The following is a 27,206-nucleotide window of genomic DNA, read 5'->3' as shown; positions in this document are numbered from 1 at the left end:
TAAGAAAACAAATAATCTCCGTTCCTCCCTAATTATTCACCCCTACACAGTGTTCTCTGGCTACGTCTGCCCTATCTGGGTATGATTTGGGTCATGCTATATCCTTCAAACTTGACATTTTCAGTGTGGCATATGAAGGATTCATCTAGGGACTCAACCAGCTGATGAGTCAAAATGTGTGGTTAGGCATCCTGTGCCCAGGCGTGACTACTAGAGGAAGCTATAAGGAAAATGTGACGGTCATGATCACAGGTTCAGTGAAGTCAGGAGTGAGGAATTTATCTTACAGAGGCTTCTGGGAGGACGTGGAGGGACATGAGATGACCCAAGAGTGTTTTAGGAGCATAATCTTGGCTGCAGTGAACCAGGGGCATTCTACCCCCTCCCTACTCCAAATCCCTCACAGCCATCCCCTGTCATGCTCTTGGTGGTCATAGTGGAAACGTACTATAGGAGCTGACCATTTAAAACAATATTTGCTGTTAGTTTCCTAGTCCTGGTATAACAAAGTGCCACAAACTGTGTAGCTTAAAACAATAGAAATTTACTCTCTCAGAGTTGTGGAGGCTAAAAGTCTGAAATCAAGGTGTTTGGTTGGTTGGTTGCTTCTGAAGGCTGTGAGGGAGGGATTTGTTCCTGACCTCACTCCCAGGTTTGGCGATACCAGCGATCTTTGGCATTCCCTGGCTTGTAGATGCACGAGTCCACCCTCTGCCTCCTTGTTTATGTGGCATTCACCCTGTGTGTGTGTCTGTGTCTCTTCTCCTCGTATAAGGACACCAGTCACATTGGATTAAGGGCCCACCCTACTCCAGTATGACCTTCTCTTAGCTAATTACATCTGCAAGGACCCTGTTTTCAAATAAGGTCATATTCTGAGGTGCTAGGCTTAGAACTTCAACGTATTTTGGAGTGGAACACAATTCGACCTATTATATATTTCTCCTAGGGGATATGTCGAGTCAATTCACATAAACCTTCTACATTAACAACACCATCCTTCAAGAATGTACAGATTTAAAATGATTGCCTGAGGAGTAGCCAGATCCTTAAATGGAAATTTATTTCTGTTTACCTCTAGATAGAGACTTAATTTTTAAAACATTCAAAATTTTGAAACAAAGGGATTTTCCCTTCAGTCCTGACAAAGCAGAAATTTCTGTTAATTCGACAGTGCCATTCTTTGACGGTTTCATTTAGACAAGCGCTCAGTCCTGACTGGTGGTGTCTCATCAGAGCAGAGGGGCCCTTCCCCAGCAGCACTCGCTGCTCTTCACAGTGCTGCCAGGACACTCAGAGGCTCAGGTTTCAGGTGCCCATCTGGAATTCAACTTGGGCTGGCCATTCAAATCCACTGATGAAAGAAAAAGGATTTTTCAAAAGCCATGTTTTCTAATTGATCCTTACAGTTTTCAGAAGGTTGATCTTCCTAAAATAAGTTGAAATACCAAATTCTGCTTAAAGTAGGCTTATTTAAGACATTGGTCAAGGAAATGACCTGATAGAAACATTAGATTTTTGTCATAACCCAGTTTTACTCCTCTCATGATTTTAAGGCATTATAGTAAGACCCAAGCGTGTAGCAAAAGTGAAATCTCAGCTAAAGTTTAGTCATTCGTGAATCTTCTGTTAAAAAGAACACAATGGGGCCAGCCCCGTGGCCGAGTGGTTAAGTTCGTGCGCTCCACCTCGGTGGCCCAGGGTTTCATGGGTTCAGATCCTGGGCGCGGACATGGCACTGCTCATCAGGCCTTGCTGAGGCAGTGTCCCACATAGCACAACCAGAGGCACTCACAACTAGAATATACAGCTATGTACCGGGGGGCTTTGGGGAGAAGAAGAAGAAGAAGAAGAAAAAAGATTGGCAACAGATGTTAGCCCAGGTGCCAATCTTGAAAAAAAAGAAAGCAGTGTTTCATTCTGGTTAAATACTGGTCCTGTTTACATGTTTGTCTCATTCAGAGTGCTACTGATTTTCATATCTCTTAAGTGCAGTCATTGAGCTGGTAGTCATCCTAGTTTGACAGAATGTACTGAATTTTCTTCGTTGGCAGTCTGACGTGCCGGAAGGAGTCATAAGGGTCCACGCTCCACTTCTCTCGAAGGTGTCAATGGCCATTCAACTCAGTAGTCAAACCAAAGCCAAAGACATACTCGCAAAATTCCAATGTGAGAACAGGTGAGTGCAAGTGAATACAGTTCTCTGTACGAGGAAGGGGCACTTTATCTGATGAGTCACTTTCCAGGCATTTACAAATTTGGCCTTTTTGAAAAATTAGAACCTGTTGCTTAGGGACCTTCCCAGTGAATGAAGAATAAAAGTGGAGAAAGAAGTTAAGTAGACAAAAGCATTGTCAATAACAGAAGTGGGTTTTTTTTAAGGAATTTCTACACTTGGGATTTTTAATAGGTATCTTCTGTCTTGGTGGCTTCATTTACTCAATGAGTTTTACTTCTTGTTAGGAAAATATATAGCAAGTTAATTGTGTAGATATCTTGATAGATTTCCAGGAGTGTCATTATTCCAGGCTTGCTTGGGCTTGAACGTGCCTATATCAGGAAGAGTTTGGGTAGTTAAGTGAACATCATAGCCGTTGCTTTCCTTAAAATGTACCAGCAACAAACCTTAGGATCAGAATGATATTTACAAAAAAGCTTTTTGATATCTGCCATAAGTCACCTTAAAGAGATTAATCATGGTAACTTTTGTCTAGCATGCTTATTCAGGGATAAACATTTACCCTGAGCTTTTCAAAAGATGAGAAGCACTGATTTACGTCTACTCATTAGCGAGCAGGCACTGTTTAATGGTCTCTGGTAAACTGAGGCTATCCTTTAAAAGAAACTTTTCAATCATATCAAAAAGGAGTAGCTATGTTGAGTGAAGAAAAACCGATTGCAAAAGATTACACACTGCAATATTCCATTTATACAACATTTTTGAAATGATAAAATTTTAGAAACAGAGGATAGATTACTGGTTGCCAGAGGTTGAGGAGGGGTGATCATGGGGGAGGAGATGGGTGTTGTTATAAGAGGGTGACATGAAGGACCCTTGTGGTATTGGTCAGTATCTTGACTGTGGTGGTGAATAAATGAGCCTCTATGAAACTTTATTGAACTCAATACTTTATTGAATTTTATTGAACTTTATTTATTGTGTATTGAACATACACAAATTAGTGCAAGTGAAATGGGATATCTGAGTAAGATGAGTGGATTGTCTCAATGTCAGTATTTGGATTGTGACATCAAAGTCTAGATTTGCAAAATGTCACCCTGTTTCCATTGGGAGATCTGGGCGGAGAGCCTCTCTGTATCATGTCTCACAAATACATGTGAGTGTACAATTATCTCAAGAAAAAATTCAGTTAAAAGAAAAACAGGAGTAGCCAGTAAAAGTAACCCATGGTGTTAGGAGTCAGGATGGTGGAGTTCTGTGAGAGTGGAAGGGATGGTGTCTAAGAAGGCATTACAGTGGCTTCTAAGCTCCTTTTTTAGATCTGGGGCTGGTTACGTGGTGTGTTCACTTGTGAAAATTCTTCAAGTCATACATTTTTGACGTGTACTTTATGTATGATATATACATATATATGTAAACATATACACTAACATAAGAAAGAGAAGAAAAGTAGTCATAGGCCAACGGGAGCCCTGAGCATTTACTCCTCTCTGCTACTGGCCCAACACCTAAGAAGCTGTGAAGAGCTACCACTCGGCAGTAATGGAGAGACTCAAAATCCCACTGGAGGGATCTGAGCATCCAGTAGATTCCTACTTATATGTGTACAAAGCTGCCTCTGTAGTCTCATGCAGATCTTTCATGGAAAGAGAATGTTTCTGATAAAAATAAGGTGGACTCGATGGCTGCGGATAGAATCAAATCTTTTGTACCGGCTTCTTCTCTGAAGATCTTGTCCTATCCATTCTCTCCACAGTTAGAACTGTGGCCTATTTCAGTTGAAAAGTTGTACGCAGGCCCATTTTTGCATATTCACCAGAAGTTTATTTTCTGACTGACTACTCAGCACCTCTTGTGTTTAAGTAAAAAAGAGGAGAGGAGTCCTATTCCTCCCAGATCCTTCCTCTCGCAACTCAGAAGCCCTGGACACGAGACAACAGCAAGCATAGGAAGGCTGTGAGAGGGAAGGAAGAGGGCTCGCTGCCGGGGACACAGGGCCTTGTGCAACGACATGGGTGGTGAGTTCCTGGGCTTCCTTATCTCCTCGCGTACACCCCAAGCAGGGTGCTGCGGAAACCTCCACCCTGGCACAGGCACAGACAGAAAAAGCTCCAGGAAAAGCTGTTCCCATAGCCAAAGATTGAGGAGAGAGTGACCAGAAATCCATCTTGGCAATAACATCTGGCCTACTCCCACCAAACATGAACAAACAGAGTGCCCCGCGGCCTGGGGCCAGCGGACAGCCGTCTGCAGTACCCCGCCCCACAAGCCGAGGCGTCCACTTCCCACCCGGGGTGTGTCAGCAGGGTCCTGCCAGAGCTGAGCCCCCACCTCCCCGCAGCAGCAGCGAGACCTCACGAGGCGGGCAGGCCACTGAGCACCAGGCCTCTCCTCACCCTCAGTGTCCGAAAGGCCCCGAGGGGAGCTGACCGTCCCCCTCACCGAGCAGTGACACAGCAGTGTGAGTCAGCCCTCCGTTTCCCCACTGCCAGCAGGGAGTTGATCTTGCACTCCTGATTGAAGGCAATGAGGCAGTGCCAGTTGGTGTCCCACTTTCACTGAGCAGGCGTCAGTGGGGCCCAGCAAAAAGCTGAACATACACACCCAGCCAGACCTTGTGCTAAACCTCAACAGGAGGATTGCCTGCCAAAAAATGAAGGTAAATTAGATACAGAGTCTCATAATGTAATATCAAAATGGCCACTGTATGATACAAAACTCATTATACCTAAAACCAGGAAGATCACAACCGAAATGAGAAAAGACAACAGATGCCAGCACTTAACTGAATCAGATGTTAGAATTATCTGACAAGGATTTTAGAGCAGCCATCATAAAAAATGCTTCGACAAGCAATTATGAATTCTCTTGAAACAAACAGAAAATCTCAGCAAAGAAATGGAAGTTATAAAAAAGCACCAAGTGGAAATTATAGAACAAAAGATAAAAAACTGAAATAAAAAAAATTCCTGGATGGGCTCAGTAGTAGAGTGGAGATGACAGAAGATAATAATCAGTAAATGTGAGGACATATCAATAGCATTATTTATTTTGAACAACAAATAGAAAATAGACCAAAAAGTAAAAATAAATACATCCCCAGGGATTCATGGGACGGTAATGAGAGCTAACATTTGTATTGCTGGAGTGCCAAAAGGAGAGAAAACAGTGGGACTGAAAAAGTATTTGAATAAATAAGGACTGAAAACTTCCCAAATTAGCAAAAGGCATAAACCTACATATTCAAGAAGCTAAATGAACCCAAATAGGACAACCGAAAAAAACCCATGCCAAAATGTCATAATTCAATTTGTGAAAGTTAAAGACAAGAAACCTTGGAAGCATCCAGAGAGAAGAAATGCATTTCTTATAGGGAACACTGATTCGAATTACAGTGGATTTCTCATCTGAAACCAGGGGAGGCCAGATGGAAGTGGGTAACATTTTTCAAGTGCTGAAAGAAAAGAACTGTCAACTACAAACCCTATATCTAGCAAAAATATCCTTCTAGTGGAAAGAGGAAATAAAGACATTCTTGAATGAAGGAATACTAAGAGATTTTTTGGCTAGCAAACCTACCCATAAAGAATGGCTAAAGGAGAGAAGATCCAAGATGGCGCCGTGAGTAGTCCTCTTTGTCTCTCCCCCTTCGAGTCTACAATTATTTGGACATTTATCGCTTGACAAAGGATATCCAGACAGCATCTCAGGACGTCTGAGACACCCACGCGACTATACATCGGAAGGCGGACGGACTTTCCTCCGGGAGGATGTGGAAATAGGTGAAAACTCTCCGACCCCGACGAGCAGCCTAGTACCCGCAAGTGGCTTTCTTCCAACGGACGCCCCCAGAGGATCTACACACATCTAGGGCAGGAGTGAGCACACAACAGAGGAGCGACGGTGGAAACAGGTGACCAGAACCCTACCTAAACCCCCCGCAATTACTCCTAAACGCAGAGGGAAACTTTGGAGTTGCACACCTGAGCCCGCAGGGAGAGTCTCTCCCCGCCATTGGTGGGGAGACCCCACCTGGTGCTCGCGGCACCTGGAGGGTCCCAGAGAGAGTCGCGGAGGGTACGGAGGTCTCCCAGCTGCCGTTGCCCGCCCTGTGGGAGTAGGGATTGCTGGAGATCTCGGAGAGGACCGGGGCTGGGGGAACTTTCAAAGGCCGGCTCTGCGACCCGGAGGGGAAGCGCTGGAGTTCCGCCCGGGCAGCAGACAAAACTCTCTGTCTGCCATTAGCAGAGGGGCCACACCCAGCATTCAGGGCTCCAGGAGAGGCCCGGAGAGAACCCCAGAGGGTGGGGCGACCCCCAGCTGCCGTTGCCCGCCCCGTGGGACTAGGGATTGCCGGAGATCTCGGAGAGGACCGGGGCTGGGGGAACTTTCAAAGGCCGGCTCTGCGACCCGGAGGGGAAGCGCTGGAGTTCCGCCTGGGCAGCAGACAAAACTCTCTGTCTGCCATTAGCAGAGGGGCCACACCCAGCATTCAGGGCTCCAGGAGAGGCCCGGAGAGAAACCCAGAGGGTGGGGCGACCCCCAGCTGCCGTTGCCCGCCCCGTGGGACTAGGGATAGCCGGAGATCTTGGAGAGGACTGGGGCTGGGGGGAGTTCCAGAGACCCAGCTTCATAGCCTAGGGGGAAACCCTACAGGCTCACAGCAGCCTTAGGGAAAGCCTCTGCACAGCACCAGTAGAAGGCACCCAGCCGCCAGCCACAAGGCTGGAAGACCCCAGGGCAAAAGCAGCATAGCTAGGTGAACTAACCACAGACTGTAGAAGATGCCAGTAGCTCTCCTGCGACCCATAGAGGACAAGTGAGATTTTGTGGGTGCCGACAGCAACGGAGCGACAAATATAAGTGATCCCACCCCTGGCCGCTGGAAAAGCCCATAACACTGTTGCAGACCCCAAGGAGAGAGCACATCTAGGTGGGCTGCAACAGTAGGCACCAGCAGCCTGAAGCCCCCCTGTGACGGCCCCCATGGCAGAGGAGGGAATCCAAAGGGCCACTGTGGCTACGAAGAGGGGCCCAGGCCCAGTTAGCAACTGCAGACAGGGTTCCTGGTTGGTGCAGTATAAACAGCTGCTCCCTCACCGCAGCAGCTGAAACAAGTGAAAGGAGCAACTAAACTCTATCTCCATGTGGAGGCACAAATCAACAACATCAAGCAATATGAAAAAATACATTAAATCTCCAGAACAGAAAGAAAGTAACAAATACACAGAAAACAATCCCAAAGAAAAGGAGATATATAACCTAAATGATGATGACTTCAAAACAGCCATCATTAAGATTCTCAATGAGTTAAGAGAGAATTCTGACCGACAACTCAACAAGTTCAGGAGCTATGTCACAAAAGAGTTTGATACGATAAAGAAGAACCAAACAGAAATATTGGAAATGAAGAACACAATAGAGGAGATTAAGAAAAATCTAGATGCTCTGAACAGTAGGGCCGATAATATGGAGGAAAGAATTAGCAATTTGGAAGATGGCAATATAGAATTGCTGCAGGCAGAGGAGGAGAGAGAAGCAAGACTAAAAAGAAATGAAGAAACTCTCCGAGAATTATCAGACACAATTAGGAGATGCAACGTAAGGATTATAGGTATACCAGTGGGAGAAGAGAAGGAGAAAGGGACAGAAAGCCTATTCAAAGAAATAATGGCTGAGAACTTCCCAAATCTGGTGAGGGAGATGGATCTTCAGGTGACAGAAGCCAATAGATCTCCAAACTTTATCAATGCAAGAAGACCAACTCCACGGCATATAGTAGTGAAGCTAGCAAAAATCAATGACAAGGAGAAAATACTAAGGACAGCCAGGCAAAAGAAACTAACCTACAAAGGAACCCCCATCAGGCTATCAGCAGATTTCTCAGCAGAAACTTTACAGGCTAGAAGAGAGTGGAATGATATATTCAAAAATCTGAAGGACAAAAATCTACAGCCCAGAATTCTCTACCCAGCGAAAGTATCCTTCAAATACGATGGAGAAATAAAAACTTTCCCAGATAAACAAAAATTAAGGGAGTTCATTGCCACAAAACCTCCTCTTCAGGAAATCCTCAGGAAAACCCTCATTCCTGAAAAATCCAAAAAAGGAAAGGGGCTACAAAACCAAGAGCAGAGGAGATAAGTAGAAGGACAACAACAGAGAGTAGCAGCTCTACATCAGAACAGATTAAACCATGGGACGAGAAACAAAGGAAACTGAAGAAAACCGGAAAACAAGACACAAAATGGTAGTGGTAGGCCCCCACATCTCAATAATCACTCTAAATGTAAATGGATTGAACTCCCCAATCAAAAGACACAGAGTGGCAGGATGGATCAAAGAAGAAGATCCAACAATATGCTGCCTCCAGGAAACACACCTCAGCCCCAAAGACAAACACAGACTCAGAGTGAAGGGATGGAGAACAATACTCCAAGCTAATATTGAACAAAAGAAAGCAGGTGTCGCTATACTAATATCAGATAAGGTAGATTTCAAAGCAAAACAGATAAAGAAAGATAAAGAGGGACAGTATATAATGATAAAAGGGACTCTCCACCAAGAAGACATAACACTTATAAATATATACGCACCCAACACAGGAGCACCAAAGTTGTAAAGCAACTCTTAATAGAACTAAAAGAAGACATCAACAACAATACAATAATAGTAGGGGACCTCAACACACCATTAACACCAATGGACAGAACATCCAGACAGAAAATCAACAAGGAAATAATAGAATTAAATGAAAAATTAGACCAGATGGACTTAATAGATATATATAGAACACTTCGTCCAAAAACAGCAGGTTACACATTCTTCTCAAGTGCACATGGAACATTCTCAAGGATTGACCATATTTTGGGAACCAAAGCAAACATCAATAAATACAAGAGAGTTGAAATAATATCAAGCATCTTTTCTGATCATAATGCTATTAAACTAGAAATCAACTACAAGAAAAAAGCAGAGAAATGTGCAAAAATGTGGAGACTAAACAACACGCTTCTCAACAAACAATGGATCATTGAAGAAATTAAAGAAGAAATCAAATTTTATCTGGAGACTAATGAAAATGAGAACATGACATACCAAATCATTTGGGATGCAGCAAAAGCAGTCCTAAGAGGGAAATTCATCGCAATACAGGCTCACCTCACTAAACAAGAAAAAGCTCACATAAGCAACCTCAAACAACACCTAACAGAACTAGAAAAAGAAGAACAAACAAAGCCCAGCGTCAGTAGAAGAGGGAAATAATAAAAATAAGAGCAGAAATAAACGATATTGAAACAAAAAAGACAATAGAAAGGATCAATGAAACAAAGAGTTGGTTCTTCGAAAGAATTAACAAAATTGACAAACCCCTAGCCAGACTCACCAAGAAAAGAAGAGAGAAATCGCAAATTAATAAAATTAGGAATGACAGAGGAGAAATCACAACAGATACCAATGAAATACAAGAGATCATAAGAGAATACTATGAAAAACTATATGCCAACAAATTGAACAACCTGGAAGAAATGGACGAATTCCTAGACTCCTAGAATCTCCCCAAACTGAATCAGGAAGAAATGGAGAATCTGAATAGGCCAATCACAAGTAAGGAAATAGAAACGGTAATCAAAAACCTCCCCAAAAATAAGAGTCCAGGACCAGACGGCTTCTCTGGAGAATTCTACCAAACATTCAAAGAAGACTTAATACCTATTCTCCTCAAACTGTTCCAGAAAATTGAGAAAGATGGAGAACTCCCTAACACATTCTATGAAGCCAACATCACTCTGATCCCCAAACCTGACAAGGACAACACAAAGAAGGAGAACTACAGGCCGATATCACTGATGAACATAGATGCAAAAATCCTCAACAAAATTTTGGCAAACCGATTACAGCAATACATCAAAAAGATTATACACCATGATCAAGTGGGATTTATACCAGGGACACAGGGATGGTTCAACATCCGCAAGTCAATCAACGTGATACACTACATCAACAAAATGAAAAACAAAAACCACATGATCATCTCAATAGATGCAGAGAAAGCATTCGACAAGATCCAACACCCATTTATGATAAAAACCCTCAGTAAAATGGGTATAGAAGGAAAGTACCTCAACATAATAAAGGCCATATATGATAGACCCACAGCCAACATCATACTCAATGGACAAAAACTGAAAGCCATCCCTCTGAGGACAGGAACAAGACAAGGGTGCCCACTTTCACCACTCCTATTCAACATAGTACTGGAGGTGCTGGCCAGAGCAGTTCGGCAGAAAAAAGAAATAAAAGGAATCCAAATAGGTAACGAAGAAGTAAAACTCTCGTTGTTTGCAGACAACGTGATCTTATATATAGAAAACCCCAAAGAATCCACAGAAAAACTATTAGAAATAATCAACAACTACAGCAAAGTAGCAGGGTATAAAATTAACGTGCACAAATCAGTAGCATTTCTATACACTAACAATGAACTAACAGAAAAAGAACTCAAGAACTCAATCCCATTCACAATCGCAACGAAAAGAATAAAATACCTTGGGATAAACTTAACCAAGGAAGTGAAGGATCTATACAATGAAAACTACAAGACTTTCTTGAAAGAAATTGGCGATGACATAAAGAGATGGAAAGACATTCCTTGCACATGGATTGGAAGAATAAACATAGTTAAAATGTCCATACTACCTAAAGCAATATACAGATTCAATGCTATCCCAATCAGAATCCCAAGAACATTCTTCACAGAAATTGAACAAACAATCCTAAAATTCATATGGGGCAACAAAAGACCGCGAATTGCTAAAGCAATCCTGAGCAAGAAAAACAAAGCTGGCGGAATCACAATCCCCGATTTCAAAACATACTACAAAGCTACAGTGATCAAAACAGCATGGTACTGGTACAAAAACAGGTCCACAGATCAATGGAACAGAATTGAAAGCCCAGAGATAAAACCACACATCTATGGACAGCTAATCTTCGACAAAGGAGCAGAGGGCCTACAATGGAGAAAAGAAAGTCTCTTCAACAAATGGTGCTGGGAAAACTGGACAGCCACATGCAAAAGATTGAAAATTGACCAGTCTTTTTCACCACACACCAAAATAAACTCAAAATGGATCAAAGACCTAAAGATTAGGCCTGAGACAATAAGTCTTTTGGAAGAGAATATAGGCAGTACACTCTTTGACATCAGTTTCAAAAGAATCTTTTCGGACACTGTAACTCCTCAGTTGAGGGAAACAATAGAAAGAATAAACAAATGGGACTTCATCAGACTAAAGAGCTTCTTCAAGGCAAGGGAAAACAGGATTGAAACAAAAAAACAGCTCACTAATTGGGAAAAAATATTTACAAGCCACTTATCCGACAAAGGGTTAATCTCCGTAATATACAAAGAACTCACACTGCTTAACAACAAAAAAACAAACAACCCGATCAAAAAATGGGCAGAGGACATGAACAGACATTTCTCAAAAGAAGATATGAATATGGCCAATAGACACATGAAAAGATGTTCATCATCGCTAATCATCAGGGAAATGCAAATCAAAACTACACTAAGATATCACCTTACACCCGTTAGATTGGCAAAAACATCCAAAACCAAGAGTGACAAATGTTGGAGAGGATGTGGAGAAAAAGGAACCCTCATACACTGTTGGTGGGAATGCAAACTGGTACAGCCACTATGGAAAACAGTATGGAGATTTCTCAAAAAGTTAAAAATAGAAATACCCTATGACCCAGCCATCCCATTACTGGGTATCTATCCTAAGAACCTGATATCAGAAATCTCAAGAGTCCGTTGCACCCCTATGTTCATCGCAGCATTATTTACAATAGCCAAGACGTGGAACCAGCCTACATGCCCAGAAACTGATGATTGGATAAAGAAGATGTGGTATATATACACAATGGAATACTACTCAGCCATAAAAAAAGACAAAATTGGCCCATTCACAACAACGTGGATGGACCTCGAGGGTATTATGTTAAGCGAAATAAGCCAGTCAGAGAAAGACGAACTCTATATGACTCCACTCATAGGTGGAAATTAGTATACTGATAAGGAGATCTGATCGGTGGTTACCAGGGAAAAGGGGGGGTGGGGGGAGGGCACAGAGGGGGAAGTGGTGTACCCACAACATGACTAACAAAAATGTACAACTGAAATCTCACAAGGTTGTAATCTATCATAACATCAATTAAAAAAAAAAAAAGAACGGCTAAAGGAAGTTCTCTAAACAGAAAGGAAATGATAACAGAAGGTTTGGAGCATCAGAAAGGAAAGGAAAACATCAGAATAGGTACAAATAGGAGTAAATATAATAGATTGTCCTGCTCCTCATGCATTTCTTAAATCACATTTGATGGTTGAAGCACCATCTCGTGTGGTGCTCAACGTATGTAGAGGACATGCTTAAGACAATTATATTTAAAAAGGGTGGAAGGTCACCACTCCTTAAATGTGGTCTATGCATAGTGACTTCCTTCCAAAGAGTACAGTATGTAAAGAGGGAAAAAGAATATCAAGAAATTTGACCTCAGTCAGGTGGTTAAGGTGATGTCACGTTGATAGTAAGTACCCTTGATGAGATATGGTGAAAATGGCAATTTACCTCTGTCGCTTTCATCCAAGAACGTGTTAACTCCAGACTAGAAAAACGTAAATGAGTCCCAAATGGGAAACATTGTGCAAAATACCTGTCCAGTCCTCAAAACTGTCCAGGTCATCAAAAACCAAGCAAGTGTGAGAAATAGAGACTGCAGATAGAGACACTGTTCTTTCTTTCTTTCCAATCTGTATGCCTTTGCTTTCTTTTCCTTGCTTTACCGCAGTGCTTTGATCTTCCCGCACTACGTCAAATGGGACATCCTTACTTTTGATCTTGAAGGGAAAGTATTCAGTCTTTCATCATTAAGTATGATGTTAGCTGTAGGTTTTTATAGATGATCTTTATCAAGTTGAGGAAGTTCTCTTTTCCTGGTTTGCTAAGAGTTTTTATCGTGAATCGGTGTTAGATTTTGTCAGATGCTTTTTCTGGAGCAGTTGACATGATCATATGATTTTTCTTATGTTGATATGGTGGATTACATTGATTTTTGAATGGTGAACTAACCATGCATACCTGAAATAAATTCCACTTGGTAAAGTGTATAATTCTTTTAATATATATTGGATTAGATTTGCTAATATGTTGTTGAGGATTTTTTTGTCTAAGTTCATAAGAGATATTAGTCTGTGGTTCTTGTTTTTTCTATTGGCTTTGTCTGGTTTTGGTATCAGGAGGATCCTGGTTTCATAAAATGAGTTGACAGTGTCCGTCTTCTATTTTCTGGAAAAGATTGTACTATATTTGTGTTAATTCTTTAAAAGTTTCCTAGAATTCTCCAGTGAAACCATCTGGGCTTAGAGACTCCTTTTCTGGGGGAAACTTTTTTTTTTTGAGGAAGACTAGCCCTGAGCTAACATCTGTGCCCATCTTCCTCTACTTTATATGTGGGACACCTACCACAGCATGGCGTGCCACACGGTGCCATGTCTGCACCCGGGATCCAAACTGGGCAACTCCAGGCTGCTGAGAAGTGGAACGTGCACACTTAACCGATGCGCCACCAGGCCTGCCCCTGGGGAAACTTTTAAAGCACTGATTCAATTTCTTTAATGGCTATGACTATTTCCTCTTGGTTGTGTTTTGGCAATTTGTGGTTTTGAGGAATTGGTTCATTTCTTCTAAGATTTTGATTTTGAGCATAAAGTTGTTCATAGTATCTCCTTATTATCCTTTTGAGGGAAACATTATATACAGTGATATCCTCTTTCATTATTAGTATTGATGATTTGTACCCTCTTTCTTCTCATCTTTGTCAGTCTTTCTAGAAGTTTATCAATTTTATTGTTTTTTAAAAACAACCAGCTTCTCTATCATCTTCCTGTTTTCAATTTTGTTAATTTCTACTCTTGTCTTGATCTTTTCCTTCTTTCTGCTTGCTTTGTGTTTATTTTACTATTATTTTTCTAGTTTCTGGAGATAGCAACTTAAATAATTGGTTTAAGATCTTTTCCTCTTTCCTAATGTGAATGTTTACTGCTATAAATTTTTCCCTAAGCACTGCTTTAGCTGCATCCCACCAAATTTGATGTTTTAGTTTTATTTTCATTCTATTTATTTTCCAAACTTTCTTTATGGACTTCCTCTTTGACCATGGATTATTTAGAAGTGTGTGGTTTAATTTTCAAGTATTTGGAGATTTTCAGTTTGTCTTTCTGTTACTGACATCTAGTTTGATTCCTTTATGGTCAGAAAAGATACTATGTATGATTTCAATTATTTTAAATTTTTTGAGGTTTGTTTTGTGGCCCAGGATATGTTCTATCCTTTAGGATTCTATCTTGATTTATTTATAGTGTTTTTAGTATATTGCTTTGATCTATAGGTGTAATGCAACTCATATCAAAATCCCAGCAAGATATTTTGTAAATGTGCACAAGCTTATTTTAAAAATTTGTATGGGGGCCAGCCTGGTGGCGTACTGGTTAGGTTTGCGTGCTCCGCTTTGGCAGCATGGGGTTTGCAGGTTCAGATCCCGGGTGTGGACCTATGCACCACTCATCAAGCCATGCTGTGGTGGTGTCCCACATACAAAATAGAGGAAGATTGGCACAGGTGTTAGCTCAGAGCCAATCTTCCTCACCAAAAAAATTAAAAAAATAAAAATTTGTATGGAAAGGCATGGGCCCTAGAATAGCTAAAACAGTCTTGAGAAAAAGAATAAAGTAGGAGAATCACTTTACTAGATGTTAAAGCCAACTGTAGAGCTACAGTAATGAAGACAGTGTGGCATTGGTGGAGGGATAGACATTTAGGTCAATGGAACAGAATAGAGGATCCAGAAACAGAACCACAGCAATATGCCCAACTGAGTTTGAAAAATTTTTATTGTAAACTATACATAACATAAAATTTACCACTTTAACTATTTTAAGTGCACGGTTCAGTGGCATTAAGTACATTCACACTGTTATACAGTCATCACCACCATGCATCTCCAGAAGGTTTTTATCCCCCCATTCTGAAACCTTATCACCATTACACAATAACTCCCCCTCCCCAGCCAGAGTGGTCACTGTTGTGCCCTCTGTCTCTATGAGTTTGACTGTGCTAGGAACTGACTTTTGATAAAGGTACAAAAGCAATTCAATGAGGAAAGATAGCCTTTTCAACAAATAGTGCTGTAGCAATTGGGCATTCATCAGCAAAGAATGAGAAACGAAGTTAGATCAATACCTCACATCTTATACAAAAATTAACCCAAAATAGATCACAGACTTAAATGTAAATGTGAAACTAAGACTTTTAGAAAATAGCATAGTAGGAACCTTTGTGATGTAGGGCCAATGAAGAGTTCTTAGACTTGACATCAAATCATGATCCATAAGAGAGAAAAACTGATAAATCTGACTTCATCAAAATTGAAAACGTATACATTGAAAGACCGTGTGAAAAGGATGAAAAGACAAGTTGGAGACTCAGAGAAAATATTTACAAGCCACATATCAAACAAAGGACTAGTATCTAGAATATATAAAGAACACTCAAAACTCAGCAATAAAAAGAACAAACAATCCAATTTGAAAATGGGCAAAAGACATGAACAGATATTTCTAGAAGAGGATCTGCAGATGACAAACACGCACAGGAAAACCTGTTCAATATCTTTAACCATTAGGGAAATGCAAAACCACAGTGACATATCATTAAACACCTATGGGAACGGTTAATATGAAAAATAGTGACAATACCAAATACTAGCAAACAGACAGAGAAAGTGTACCACACATACATTGCTGGTATGAATGTAAAATGGTACAGTCACTCTGTAAAACTGTTCGACAGTTCGTTATAAAACTAAATATGCAGGTACCATGTGACCCAGCCTTCACACTCCTTGGCATTTATCAAAAGAAATGAAGATTATGTTCCCACAAAAACCTGCACACAAAGGCTTATAGCAGCTTTATCTATAATAGTCAAAATCTGGAAAAAACCCCAGATGTTCTTCAACAGGTAAATGACTAAACGAACTGTGGTACATCCATACCATGGATGGTATGGTAATGAGCAGTAAAAATGCAACAACTTGGGTGAATCTCCATGGATTTATGCTAATTGAAAAAAAGCCAGTATCAAAAAAGTTCTATACTATATTTTTCCACTTACGTAGCATTTTTAACATGACAAACTCATGAAAATGTAGAATGGAGGATGGGGGTAGGGATAGAGACATAGATGAGGCTATAACAGGAAAACAAGAGGGACCTTGTGCTGATGGAAATGTTCTGTATCTTGGCCAAATCAATGCCAACATTCTGGTTTTGACATTGCACTAGAGTTTTGCAAGCTTTTACTATTGGGGGACACTGGGTACACAGGATCTGCCTGTATGGTTTCTTACAACTACATGCAAATCTGCACTTACCTCAAATAAAAAGTTTAATTAACCAAAAAAGAAAGAAAAGAGGGCACACATCCTTCTTCCTCACAATAGAGAGCTGAGCACAATCTTTTTGAAGTAACGAAGCTGAAAGTCATTCCTGAGTGGGATGGAGATCAACAATGGTCTTTCCGGACTCTTCCACCCCAGCATTCTGATCTGGGGTTGAAAAATGAAATTGGGCAATTGTTTTCTTTGACTTGCTTTTATTATAGAGCAGAGACACGCAATGAAGCCAATGTTAGTTTGCAGAGCGTTGGGCAAGCTTAGAAATGTGACAGGGGTTGAAGAGAGAATTCTGTTTAACTTTTGGCAAATACAGAAATGAAACCTGACTTCTTTTGAACTGATAATGTGACAATGACAGAGCAATGTTAAACATCCAGCTGCTCCTTGGATGGCTTGATGTGTCAGTGACAGTTCTGTCTCTAAAATGGAGCCAACAGTTGTGGCTAGAATGAGCTCTGGCTTGCTGTCGAGTGTGGCAGCATCCACCTTGGTTCAGAATAGCCCCATCCGCTCTGTGCCTGAGATGCTTGCCTGGGTAAAATAGGGAAAAAACTTTTAGCATAACTTTGGTCATAATAATGATTTGTGGGGTGTATTTCATATAAGGCAAAATGAATTCTTTGTTGCCATGGTTATTTAATCTATAGATTTACGTCAGATTGTGAAAGAGGGTTAAAATTACATTGCGTTCTCCTTTTCACAGTCATGGTTCGTCAGAATGCATTAAGATTCAGAACCAAAGATTATATGAAATTGGAGGAAATATAGGTAAGCATTCTTTAACAATTTTTACTCCTAAATTTTCTGATTACTCTAAAAGAAGTATAACGCTATTATTGTAAGTTTACAAGTTTCTTAGATATAAATTCAAAGTCAGTAAGTTGTTGATTTTTTAAATTTCGTGTGAGAACAGTATGACTTTCCTAAAATATTTTCAAAATTTAAGTGTGAATATTTTAGTTGACATGAACCCCACTTTTGGGTCTTTTAAATGTGACTCAAAGTTGGAAAATCTCTTTCTGGAATTGATGCAAAACAAAGCAAAGAGCCTCGTGGAACTTTGGGAACTGTGACACCCTTTGTGTTTAACGTCCCTATTTTCACTCTCAGCGCAAGTTCAGTCTCCGTATTTCTCTGAGGAGGGAAAAAAGGAATCAAAAGAAAATTCCCTCTGCTTGCGTCTGTGTCCATATCTTCTGCTTGCCCTCCTCACAGTCCAGATGAAGTACCCATGCTCCTGTTTAAGGCCAGCTCCTCTGCTCACGGCTCACTTTGTGTCCCCTACCACCCAGTAAGGGCATTGATCCAGTCATTTCTCCATTCTCTGCTTCATGGTCAGCTTTTCCCTCCCAACTATGTCATTTCTACATGGATAAAAATTTTGGTAATTTCTCTCATCTTTACAAAACTCTCTCTTGACCCCGTTCAAGTGTCCTCCATTTCTCTGTACCGCTTTACAGTAAAAACTCCTTGCGTCAGTTGTGTATACTCCAATTTCTTCCTCTTGTTCTCTCTTGAAACAACTTCAGTTAAGCTTTATCCCCAACACTTCACCAAAATTGCTCCCTTGTTGAGGTCACCAGAGAACTCTTATGTTGTCAAATCCAATATTCATCCTTTCTTGATAACTGCCTGAGTTGATCTTTCCCTTCTTTGAAAAAGCACTTTCTTCGCCTGGTTTCAAGGACAACCTGAGCTTCTGGCTTTCCTGCCACTTCCCTGGCTGCTCCTTCTGAGTCCTTTTTGCCTGTGACCTCTTATCCTCTCAACCTCTTAACACTGGAGAGCTGGAGGGCTCGGTCCTTGGAGCTCCCCTCTACACGTAACTTCCTTGGTGAGCTCAACCCATCTCAGTGCTTTAACTAGACCTGTATGTTGATGTCTCTCGAACTTATATCCAGACTTCGCCTCGAACACCAACTTTGCATATCCAGTCCCCAGGCACATTTTGCCTTGGGGCCTTTGCATGTGCTCGTACTTTTGCCCAGAATGCTCTCCTTCGCATTGTTCATTTCTCACTCCCTCGCCTCTTTCAGGTGTTTGCCGCTATATCACCTTCTCAATGAGACCTTCCTGGATCATACCCTCTCTCTGTGCCTTCTCTGCTTTGCTGTTCTCTAATGTTCTTATCACCATTAGACTTACTTTATATTATACTTGCTTATTTGTTAGTTGCCTTTTACCGCTTTTAGAATGTAAGCGCCCTGAGGGCAAGTATTTTTGACTGTCTGATGCATTGCTATAGCCCTGGCCCCTAGAATAATGCCTGGCACATAATAACTCTCAAGAAATATTTGATAAGTGAATGAGTCAAGTAAGCAATCAAATCCTGGTAGTTTTGCTGAGATTTTAGTATACATTTCAAACATACTGTACCTAAACATTTTTAAATGTATTTGCCCCGCAGAATGATCTTTTGGTTGTTATCCTTTCCAGATCTCCTGCCTATGGGCATTTGCATCCATAGGCAAGAAATGAAATGACCATTCCTAAAATGATCTTGGCTTAATCTTTCTAGTCCTGGTCAAGTTACTATCTGTAAAACCATTAGAGGACACATGTTGTCATGCAAGTGATCGGTTTACACCTGAAACCAGTTCCTGCCGTGTTCTCCTAATGGACGTGGTACGTCGAGAGAGCAGTCTGCCTGTGGATGGCGTGTCTGTTTTTTCTACATGGGATTTGTTTGAAGTACTTCACAGTCAGAAAGGAAGGAAGGCAGCCTTTGCTAAGAAACTAAAATGTGTCTACTTTCTTTTGACTGAGAGAACTATATTGGCCTTGTTCGAACCTTACACACACACATGCAAATGCACACACACCACACTGAAGTGTGCACTCTTGAAAACATTCTCTGATTTTCTCTTTCCTTTAGGACAGCATTGCTTGGATCCAGATGCTTATATGTTGGATGTATATCATGTAAATCCTCAAGCAGAATGGGTTATTAAACCCCAACCAAGTTTTTGAAGTACCCCCCAAGATGGCAGCTATCATGTATTATATGTCAAGAAGATCCTACATTTGGTAGGGGAAAAAACAAGACTGCTTTTAACATGTCTGTTCCTATAACCCTCTTGGTTGGTGTTTCCCAGCATTGTCAATATGAATTATGGAAGAGGAGCTGGTTGATCATTTGAGCTGAGGGTTTCTCATAACGGTTCCCTGCTGAGAGTGAAGACAAGAGGATGTGAACTTTAATCATTTCTACTTTGACTTCACAGCAGAAATGAACTTGTCCTATACCTGGGGATAAGAAATACTTCTTTATGTAGCAAATGCTACCAAACACTAGAGATGGAAGACTCTTTTTTTATACTTATATACATATATCGATACCTTTTTGAGCAAGAATACCAGAAATATCAATAATTTCTGCTCTGCAAAATAATTCAGCTCTACTTTGCAAAGGGAGTCAGTTTCCAAAGTTACACATACAATATTTATGCTCTGATTTCCTCCTGAATTGGAGAAGGAGGAACTTCCATTTAAAGAACACTGTGTTGTTATGTATGTCATATCAGCACTCTGGTGCAAATGAACACTTCTCTATCATGGACTATTGAAAACTGATATTTTTTTAAAGCTTATTCTCTTGTGATTACAGGTCCCCATGGCAAAGGTTAGTTTGACAAAGGGTGTTCTTATGCTTTCCTCACCTTCTGTGTCGTTAATAGTCACAGAGCCTCTATTTTCTCATCGTGATTATGGTGCTCACTGTATAGCTGTCCATGTGCCAGGCACAGATTTCCTTCCCTGACCAGACATATTACTTTTTATATTTCACATCTGTAGATAGTTACTTCTGCAGCCCCAACATAAAAATACAGGACTGCCTTTATCCAACTGCTCTTTATCCAAGAGTGCTGAAAAATACTGTTATATCCAGATTTTACATGCCGTAAAAGCAGATTTTGTTTCTGTTCATCAATCATAGATGTGGCCAGCCACTGTGGATTAGCATCAGGCTTTAAAATCTGATGCATGTTTGCTAAGCGGAAAGCTCTCTCTCTGTCAAGACCCTGCAGACCGTTTTCCAGACTTGCAATTGGCCAGACACGCACTTCTCCACGATTCTAACGGAAAGCAAATCTAAAATGCGCTGAGCGGTCAGACAGCTCTGCCTCCCACCTTGAGACTGCAGACCTAGTCCTTCTAGGGTGAGCTAGAAATAAGGACAGAGGTCTCATTTACCCCACATGTGTGCTTTGGATAGAATCCACAGATTGAGATTTTGATGAATTTATGTCGGTTTTAATGAGATTTAATGCCCAAATGACTCTCTTTTGCAGTTCAGACAATTCACACGATAGATGAAGTTGCTCACAAATGCAGAAAACATAATGAGATAATAATTTAAGCCCATATGTGGAAGAAATATTTTGCATTCTGCAGTATGCCTTGATGCCTATAAAAACACTACTTAAATTCAACATATAGATAATTGTGTTTCTGGCCATTAGGATTTTGTTATATTTTTATAGAAAACTCAAATATCCATTCATTTTATTTGTTTATTTGAGAATTTTCATTTCCTTTGCCTGAAAACCCATTAGAAGATAAATATGTGCTCTATAGGTATATATTTATTCCTACATTTCATCAGTTTTCAATGTATGGTTAACTGATGGCACATGAGTTTACATAATGAATTTCAGGAGTCTGAAAAATTGCTTTTATCATTTTTGCAATTCAAAGAATAGGAGTAAACGTTTTATGTTATGTAGTTTCTAAGTTCCAAGACATATGATGGCAATGATTTATGCCTACACACGTGGAAGAAATTCTTCAAATTAGCTACCTTACACGTCTATGCATGTATGAAAACAATGGCTGATTTTTGTCGCTGTATTTCATATCATTTAGAATAGTTAAATTCTATTGTGTTTATACAGAAAATTGACACATCTATTCATTTGATTTTTTATTTGGGAATTTTCATTTCTTACATATAGAGCCTATACATAAGTTCTAAAGGTTTTAAGATTTACTCCACTTGTCGTTAGTGTTAAATAAATGCCTAACAGATGACAGGTAAAAAATAATAAGTTCCTGAATTTCTTATCCACTTCTGTGTGGTTTCAGATGTCAAAAATTTAGCTGAGTCAATAACTTTAATCACTTCAGTGTATTCAAGGATGTGTGACAACTGTCCAATAACTATACAATGTGGAAGGCCATGTCACTACCAATATATTGGATATAACTTTTATTCTTAGTCACAGTTAACCCAATGATTAGAGAAGAATTTTCAGTAGACACACAGACTAATTTTTGTGTGGTTAAAGAGATTCTTTTTAATAATTTTATTGGTAAAGAAAAAAAAACTCCTACAATTAAAATTCACAAATACCTGTCAACTAAGTATTGAAAAAACTATCTTTGCCTTATCACGAGTTTTTTAAAATAGTTACAGTAATCAGTGAAAATGAATAGTACGTTTGCAAAAAAAAAAAGAGTCAGATAGATACTGGGCTTCTGAATTCTCTTCTTGATAGCTCCCTCCTCACCTCGTCCAAGTGCTCTTGCTGCAGTTAGGAAAATAACACCCAGGAACGGATTGAGAAAGTTCACATTTTAGGAACACTTATTCAGGAAAAAAACCCTAGAACAAGCTCATTTTTTTCTCCATTTTGCAAAAGAGAATCCCTTTGTTAAGCAGCTCACTTGGGGATGTGATTTTTGGAGTCAATGGTCTTGGAAACTGGAATATTAATTTCTTTGCAATGTATATACAGTATAAACTACCTCACTTGCCTGTCTTGGGAAAAAAATTAAGGACTTTAACAATTGTTGTTACAACCTGTCCCTGAGTCTTATTATTTAAGTCACCTCAGTTAGCCTTCAGTGTACATTTAATAATATACATCTAAGGATGTAAAATATTTTTAGCTAAAGCTTTAAAGCCAAACTGCTCGGTATCTGTTAGCTGTGGTGCGCCCTGAGAGAGTTCGTGTCCCTCAGTCGTTGTCTTGTGTGTTTAACCACGTGGAGATGCATGTTTTCGAGAGGAGGAATTACTGTTCATCTCTTCTCTGAGGCGCTTTGCACCTGCTTTCCCCGTATTGCACTTGACTAGAAAGTAACATGAGATTAAAATGTCCCTTCTTTCTATCAAGGGCATTTCAACTGTTCTTCACAAATGTATTACATGCCTGAAAAGAATACATATTATGGAATTGAATAGTTCCTAGTTTCTGACAGGCATGTTCAACTCTTTTCCGTAAATATGTCACTTAATAAAAAATAATATGACATGGATTAAAATGTTTCAAGCATTTCCAACAGTTTTACACACACACCCCTGAATTTGAAAATAACATCTTATCTTTTGGGCATTTTCCAACTATTTTCTAAAACTAAGTGATTTGATTGAAAAATCATAAATGTCACGAGAAATGTCATCTTTTATGTTATTTCCCATCTCAAAAGTTAATATTGGATTCTTTTGTCCCATCCGCTTTCATTGTTAAGTATAATATGTATGTTGCATTTTACCCACAAAAATAAAGAGAAAAAAACTAAAAAGCATTGTCACAGGAATTGTTGTGTTGACCTAGTCCGAGAGCACCCCAGTGCTGGTGAAAGAAAAGGAGCTTTAAAGTCAGCGGGTTTCTGTCTGAGCTCAGTCTCGGTCACTTACTAGCCAGGTGGTGGCCTTGTGCAAAAGCCACATGGCACTGTGGTAATGATGGATGGTTGTTGGTAAGGGGTAGATTGAATGAGCACAAACTATTTCCTACATCTGTTTGAGTTGATGCTTTGTCTGGACAGGTTTTTAATATGTACTTAAAAAAAAACTTTCTGGGGCGGGCCCGTGGCCGAGTGGTTAAGTTTGCGCGCTCTGCTTCTGCGGCCTGGGGTTTTGCTGGTTCGGATCCTGGGCTTGGACATGGCACCACTCATCAGGCCATGTGGAGGTGGCGTCCCACATGCCACAACCAGAAGGACCTGCAACTAGAATATACAACTCTGCCCTGGGGGGCTTTGGGGAGAAGAAGAAGAAGAAGAAAAATTGGCAACAGATGTTAGCTCAGGGCCAATCTTAAAAAAAACAACTTTTCAGTAGATACAGAAAAGACATTCGACAAAATTCAATTCCCATTCATGATTTTAAAAAAATTCAAGATTTTTTAATGTCATAATATGTATGTATAATAGATACATATAGTATATCTTGTACAAAAGGCTAGAAAAATAAAAAGCCTAAAAGTTACAAGAGAAGTAAAATGGTCTCTATTTGCAAATGATACGATTATTTATTTAGAAAAGCCTAACGTATCTTCAACTATTAGAACTAATAAGATAATTTAGCAAGGTCCCAGCATACAAGATTATTATATAAAAATCAATTGTATTTTTTATATTAACAGCAAACAATTGGAAAAGAAATTTTTTAACTTCCATTTACTACAGCATCAAAATACACAAAGTACTTATGAAAACACTTAATGAAATATATGCCAGGCCTGCCCCAGTTACCTAGTGATTAAGTTCAGCGCGCTCCACTTCTGGCCCAGGTTCAGTTCCCAGGTGCAGACCTACACTGCTCTGTTAGCAGCCATGCTGTGCTAACTAAAACATAGAGGAAGATTGCCACAGATGTTAGCCCGGGCCAAATTTTCCTCAGCCAAAAAAAAACAAAAAAACATATATATATATATATATATATATATATATATATATATATATATATGTGCAGCACATGTATGCTAAAAACTACAAAATATTTTTGGTAGAAATTAAAGAATAGCTAAATAAATGTATAGATATACCATCTTTCTGGATGGGAAGAGATGGATGAAGAGAATTGGCAAGATGTCAGTTCTGCACAAAGAGATCAATAGATTCAACACAATCCCAATCAGAAGACCAGTAGGCTTTTTAGGTAGAAATTGACAAAATATAAAATTCATATGCAAGTGCAAAGAGTCTAGAATATCTAAAGCAATTTTACCAAAAAGAGACTGAAGTTGGATTCACAAGTGATTTCAAGACTTACTATAAAGCTACAGCTATTAAGACAATATGATTCAGAACAAAGATCAATGCCTACATCAGTGCAGCAAAATAGAGCACAGAAATAGGTGCCCGCTTGTGTGGTCATTTGATTTTCAGCACAGGTGCCCAAGGAACCATGTGGAGAAAGGGAGCTTTCAACAGCTGGTACTGCAACAACTGGATATCCATATGGAAAATGAAAGGTGACCCCTGGTACGCAAAAATTCATCCAAAACAGATCACAGAGTTAATTATAAAACCTGAAACAGTGAGGCCTTCAGAAGAAAACAAAGGAGAATAGCTTGGTGACCTGGGAATAGGCAAAGATTTCCTTCAGTGTCAGGTACACAACACAGTGATTCGACATCTATACACACTACAAAGTGATCACCACGATGAGTCTAGCAACCGCCTGTCACCATACACACTTACCACAGTATTATTGACTGCATTCCCTATGCTGTATATTACATCCCAGTGACTCATTTATTATAACTGGAAATTTGTACCAGTTATAAAATATAAATATATATTCATATGTAAAATATATAATATATATTTAATATAAATATATGTAATGTGAAATGTACCAGTTTTATAAATAACCAGTTCTATATATGTTATTTTATAACTGGATGTTTTTATTTTCTTCAGATAAATACCCAGAAGTGGAATAGCTGGATCATACAATAGTTCTATTCTTAACTTTTTGAGGAAGCTCCATAACGTTTTCTGTAGTGGCTGCACCAATTTTACATTCTCACCAACAGTTCCCTTTTCTCCACATTCTCGCCAACACTTTGTTGTCTTTTTGATCACAGCCATTCTGACAGGTGTGAGATGATATCTCATTGCGGTTTTGATTTGTGTTTCCCTGATGCTTAGTGACGTGGAGCATCTTTTCATGTGTCTGTTGGCCATCTGTATGTCTTCTCTGGAAAAATGACTATTCAGGTCTTCTTCTCACTTTTTAGTCAGATTGTATTTTTTGATATTCAGTTGTATGAGTTCTTCATATAGTTTGGATATTAACCCTTTATTGGCTGTATCGTTTGCAAATATCTTCTACCATTCAGTTGATTGCCTTTTCATTTTGTTGTTGGTTCCCTTCTCTGTGCGAAAGCTTTTTAGTTTGATGTAGACACATTTGCTTATTTTTGCTTTTGTTGCCCTTTCCTGAGGAGATAGATCCAAAAATATATTGCTAAGACCAATGTCAGAGAGTTTTTTGCATATGTCTTCTTCTAGGAGTTTTATGGGTTGAGGTCTTACATTTAAGTCTTTAGTACATTTTGAGTTTATTTTTGTACATGGTGTGAGAAAGCGGTCCAGTTTCACTCTTTTGCATGTGGCGGTCCAGTTTTCCCAGCACCGTTTGTTGAAGGAACTGTTCTTCTCCAGTGGATATTCTTGCCTCCTTTCTTGTAGATTAATTGACCACATAAGCGTGGGTTTATTTCTGGGCTCTCTTCTATTCCATTGATCTACATATCTGTTTTTGTGATACTACCATACTGTTTTGATTAGTGTAGCTTTGTAGCATAGTTTGAAATCAGGGAGCATGATACTTCTAGCTTTGTTCTTCTTTCTCAAGATTGCATTGACTATTTGGGGTCTTTTGTGGTTCCATACAAATTTTAAGATTCTTTGTTCTAGTTCTGTGAAAAATGCCATTGGTATTTTGATAGGGATTGCATTAAGTCTGTAGATTGCTTTGGGTAATATGGAAATTTTAACAATGTTAATTCTTCCAATTCATGAGCATGGTATATCTTCCATTTATTTGTGTCATCTTCAATTGCTTTCATCAATGTCCTATAGTTTTCAGAGTATAGGTGTTTTACTTCCTTGATTAGGTTTATTCTTTTTGACAAAATAAATTTATTTATTTTTAAACAAAATAAATAAAATTTTGTATTTTATTCTTTTTGATGGAATTGTTTTCTTAATTTCTTTAATAGTTCATTCTTAGTGCATAGTAATGCAACAGATTTCTTTATATTGATTTGATATCCTGCAACTTTACTGAATTCATTTATTCTAATATTTTCTTGGTAAAGTCTTTAGGGTTTTCTATACATAGTATCATGTCATCTGCAAACAGTGACAGTTTTACTTCTTTCTTTCCAATCTGGATGCCTTTTATTTCTTTTTCTTGTCTGATTGCTGTGTCTAGGACTTGCAATACCAAGTTAAATAAAAGTGGCAAGAGTGGACATCCTCGTCTTGTTCCTGATCTTAGAGGAAAAGCTTTTAGCTTTTCACCATTGAGTATGATGTTAGCTGTGGGTTTGTCATATGTGGCCTTTATTACACTGAAATACATTCCCTCCATACCCACTTTGTTGAGAGTTTTTATCATAAATGGATGTTGAATTTTCTGAAATGCTTTTTCTGCATCTATTGAGATGATCATATGATTTTTATCATTCATTTTGTTCATGTGGTGTATCATGCTGATTGATTTGTGCATATTGAACCATCCTAGCATCCCTGGAAT

At 39.5% G+C, this 27,206-nt stretch overlaps 1 protein-coding gene across 8 annotated transcripts in view; it reads left to right on the top strand.

Annotated features, from left to right (window-relative positions):
• ARHGAP28 (Rho GTPase activating protein 28) overlaps positions 1-23,231 on the top strand; it is a 216,096-nt gene extending 192,865 nt beyond the window's left edge. For all 8 annotated transcript variants that reach the window (XM_070513588.1, XM_070513586.1, XM_070513589.1 and 5 more), the window contains 3 exons: positions 2,055-2,179; positions 17,409-17,473; positions 19,581-23,231. In XM_070513588.1, coding sequence (XP_070369689.1) covers positions 2,055-2,179; positions 17,409-17,473; positions 19,581-19,675 — 285 coding nt within the window. In that variant the 3' untranslated portion in view covers positions 19,676-23,231. The remainder of the gene's footprint in view (positions 1-2,054; positions 2,180-17,408; positions 17,474-19,580) is intronic.
• Positions 23,232-27,206: the final 3,975 nt, after the last annotated feature.

The sequence above is a fragment of the Equus asinus genome, chromosome 7 (genome assembly GCF_041296235.1).
Source record: "Equus asinus isolate D_3611 breed Donkey chromosome 7, EquAss-T2T_v2, whole genome shotgun sequence".
Classification (NCBI taxonomy): domain Eukaryota; kingdom Metazoa; phylum Chordata; class Mammalia; order Perissodactyla; family Equidae; genus Equus; species Equus asinus.
This window is presented reverse-complemented; position numbering and strand designations above follow the sequence as displayed.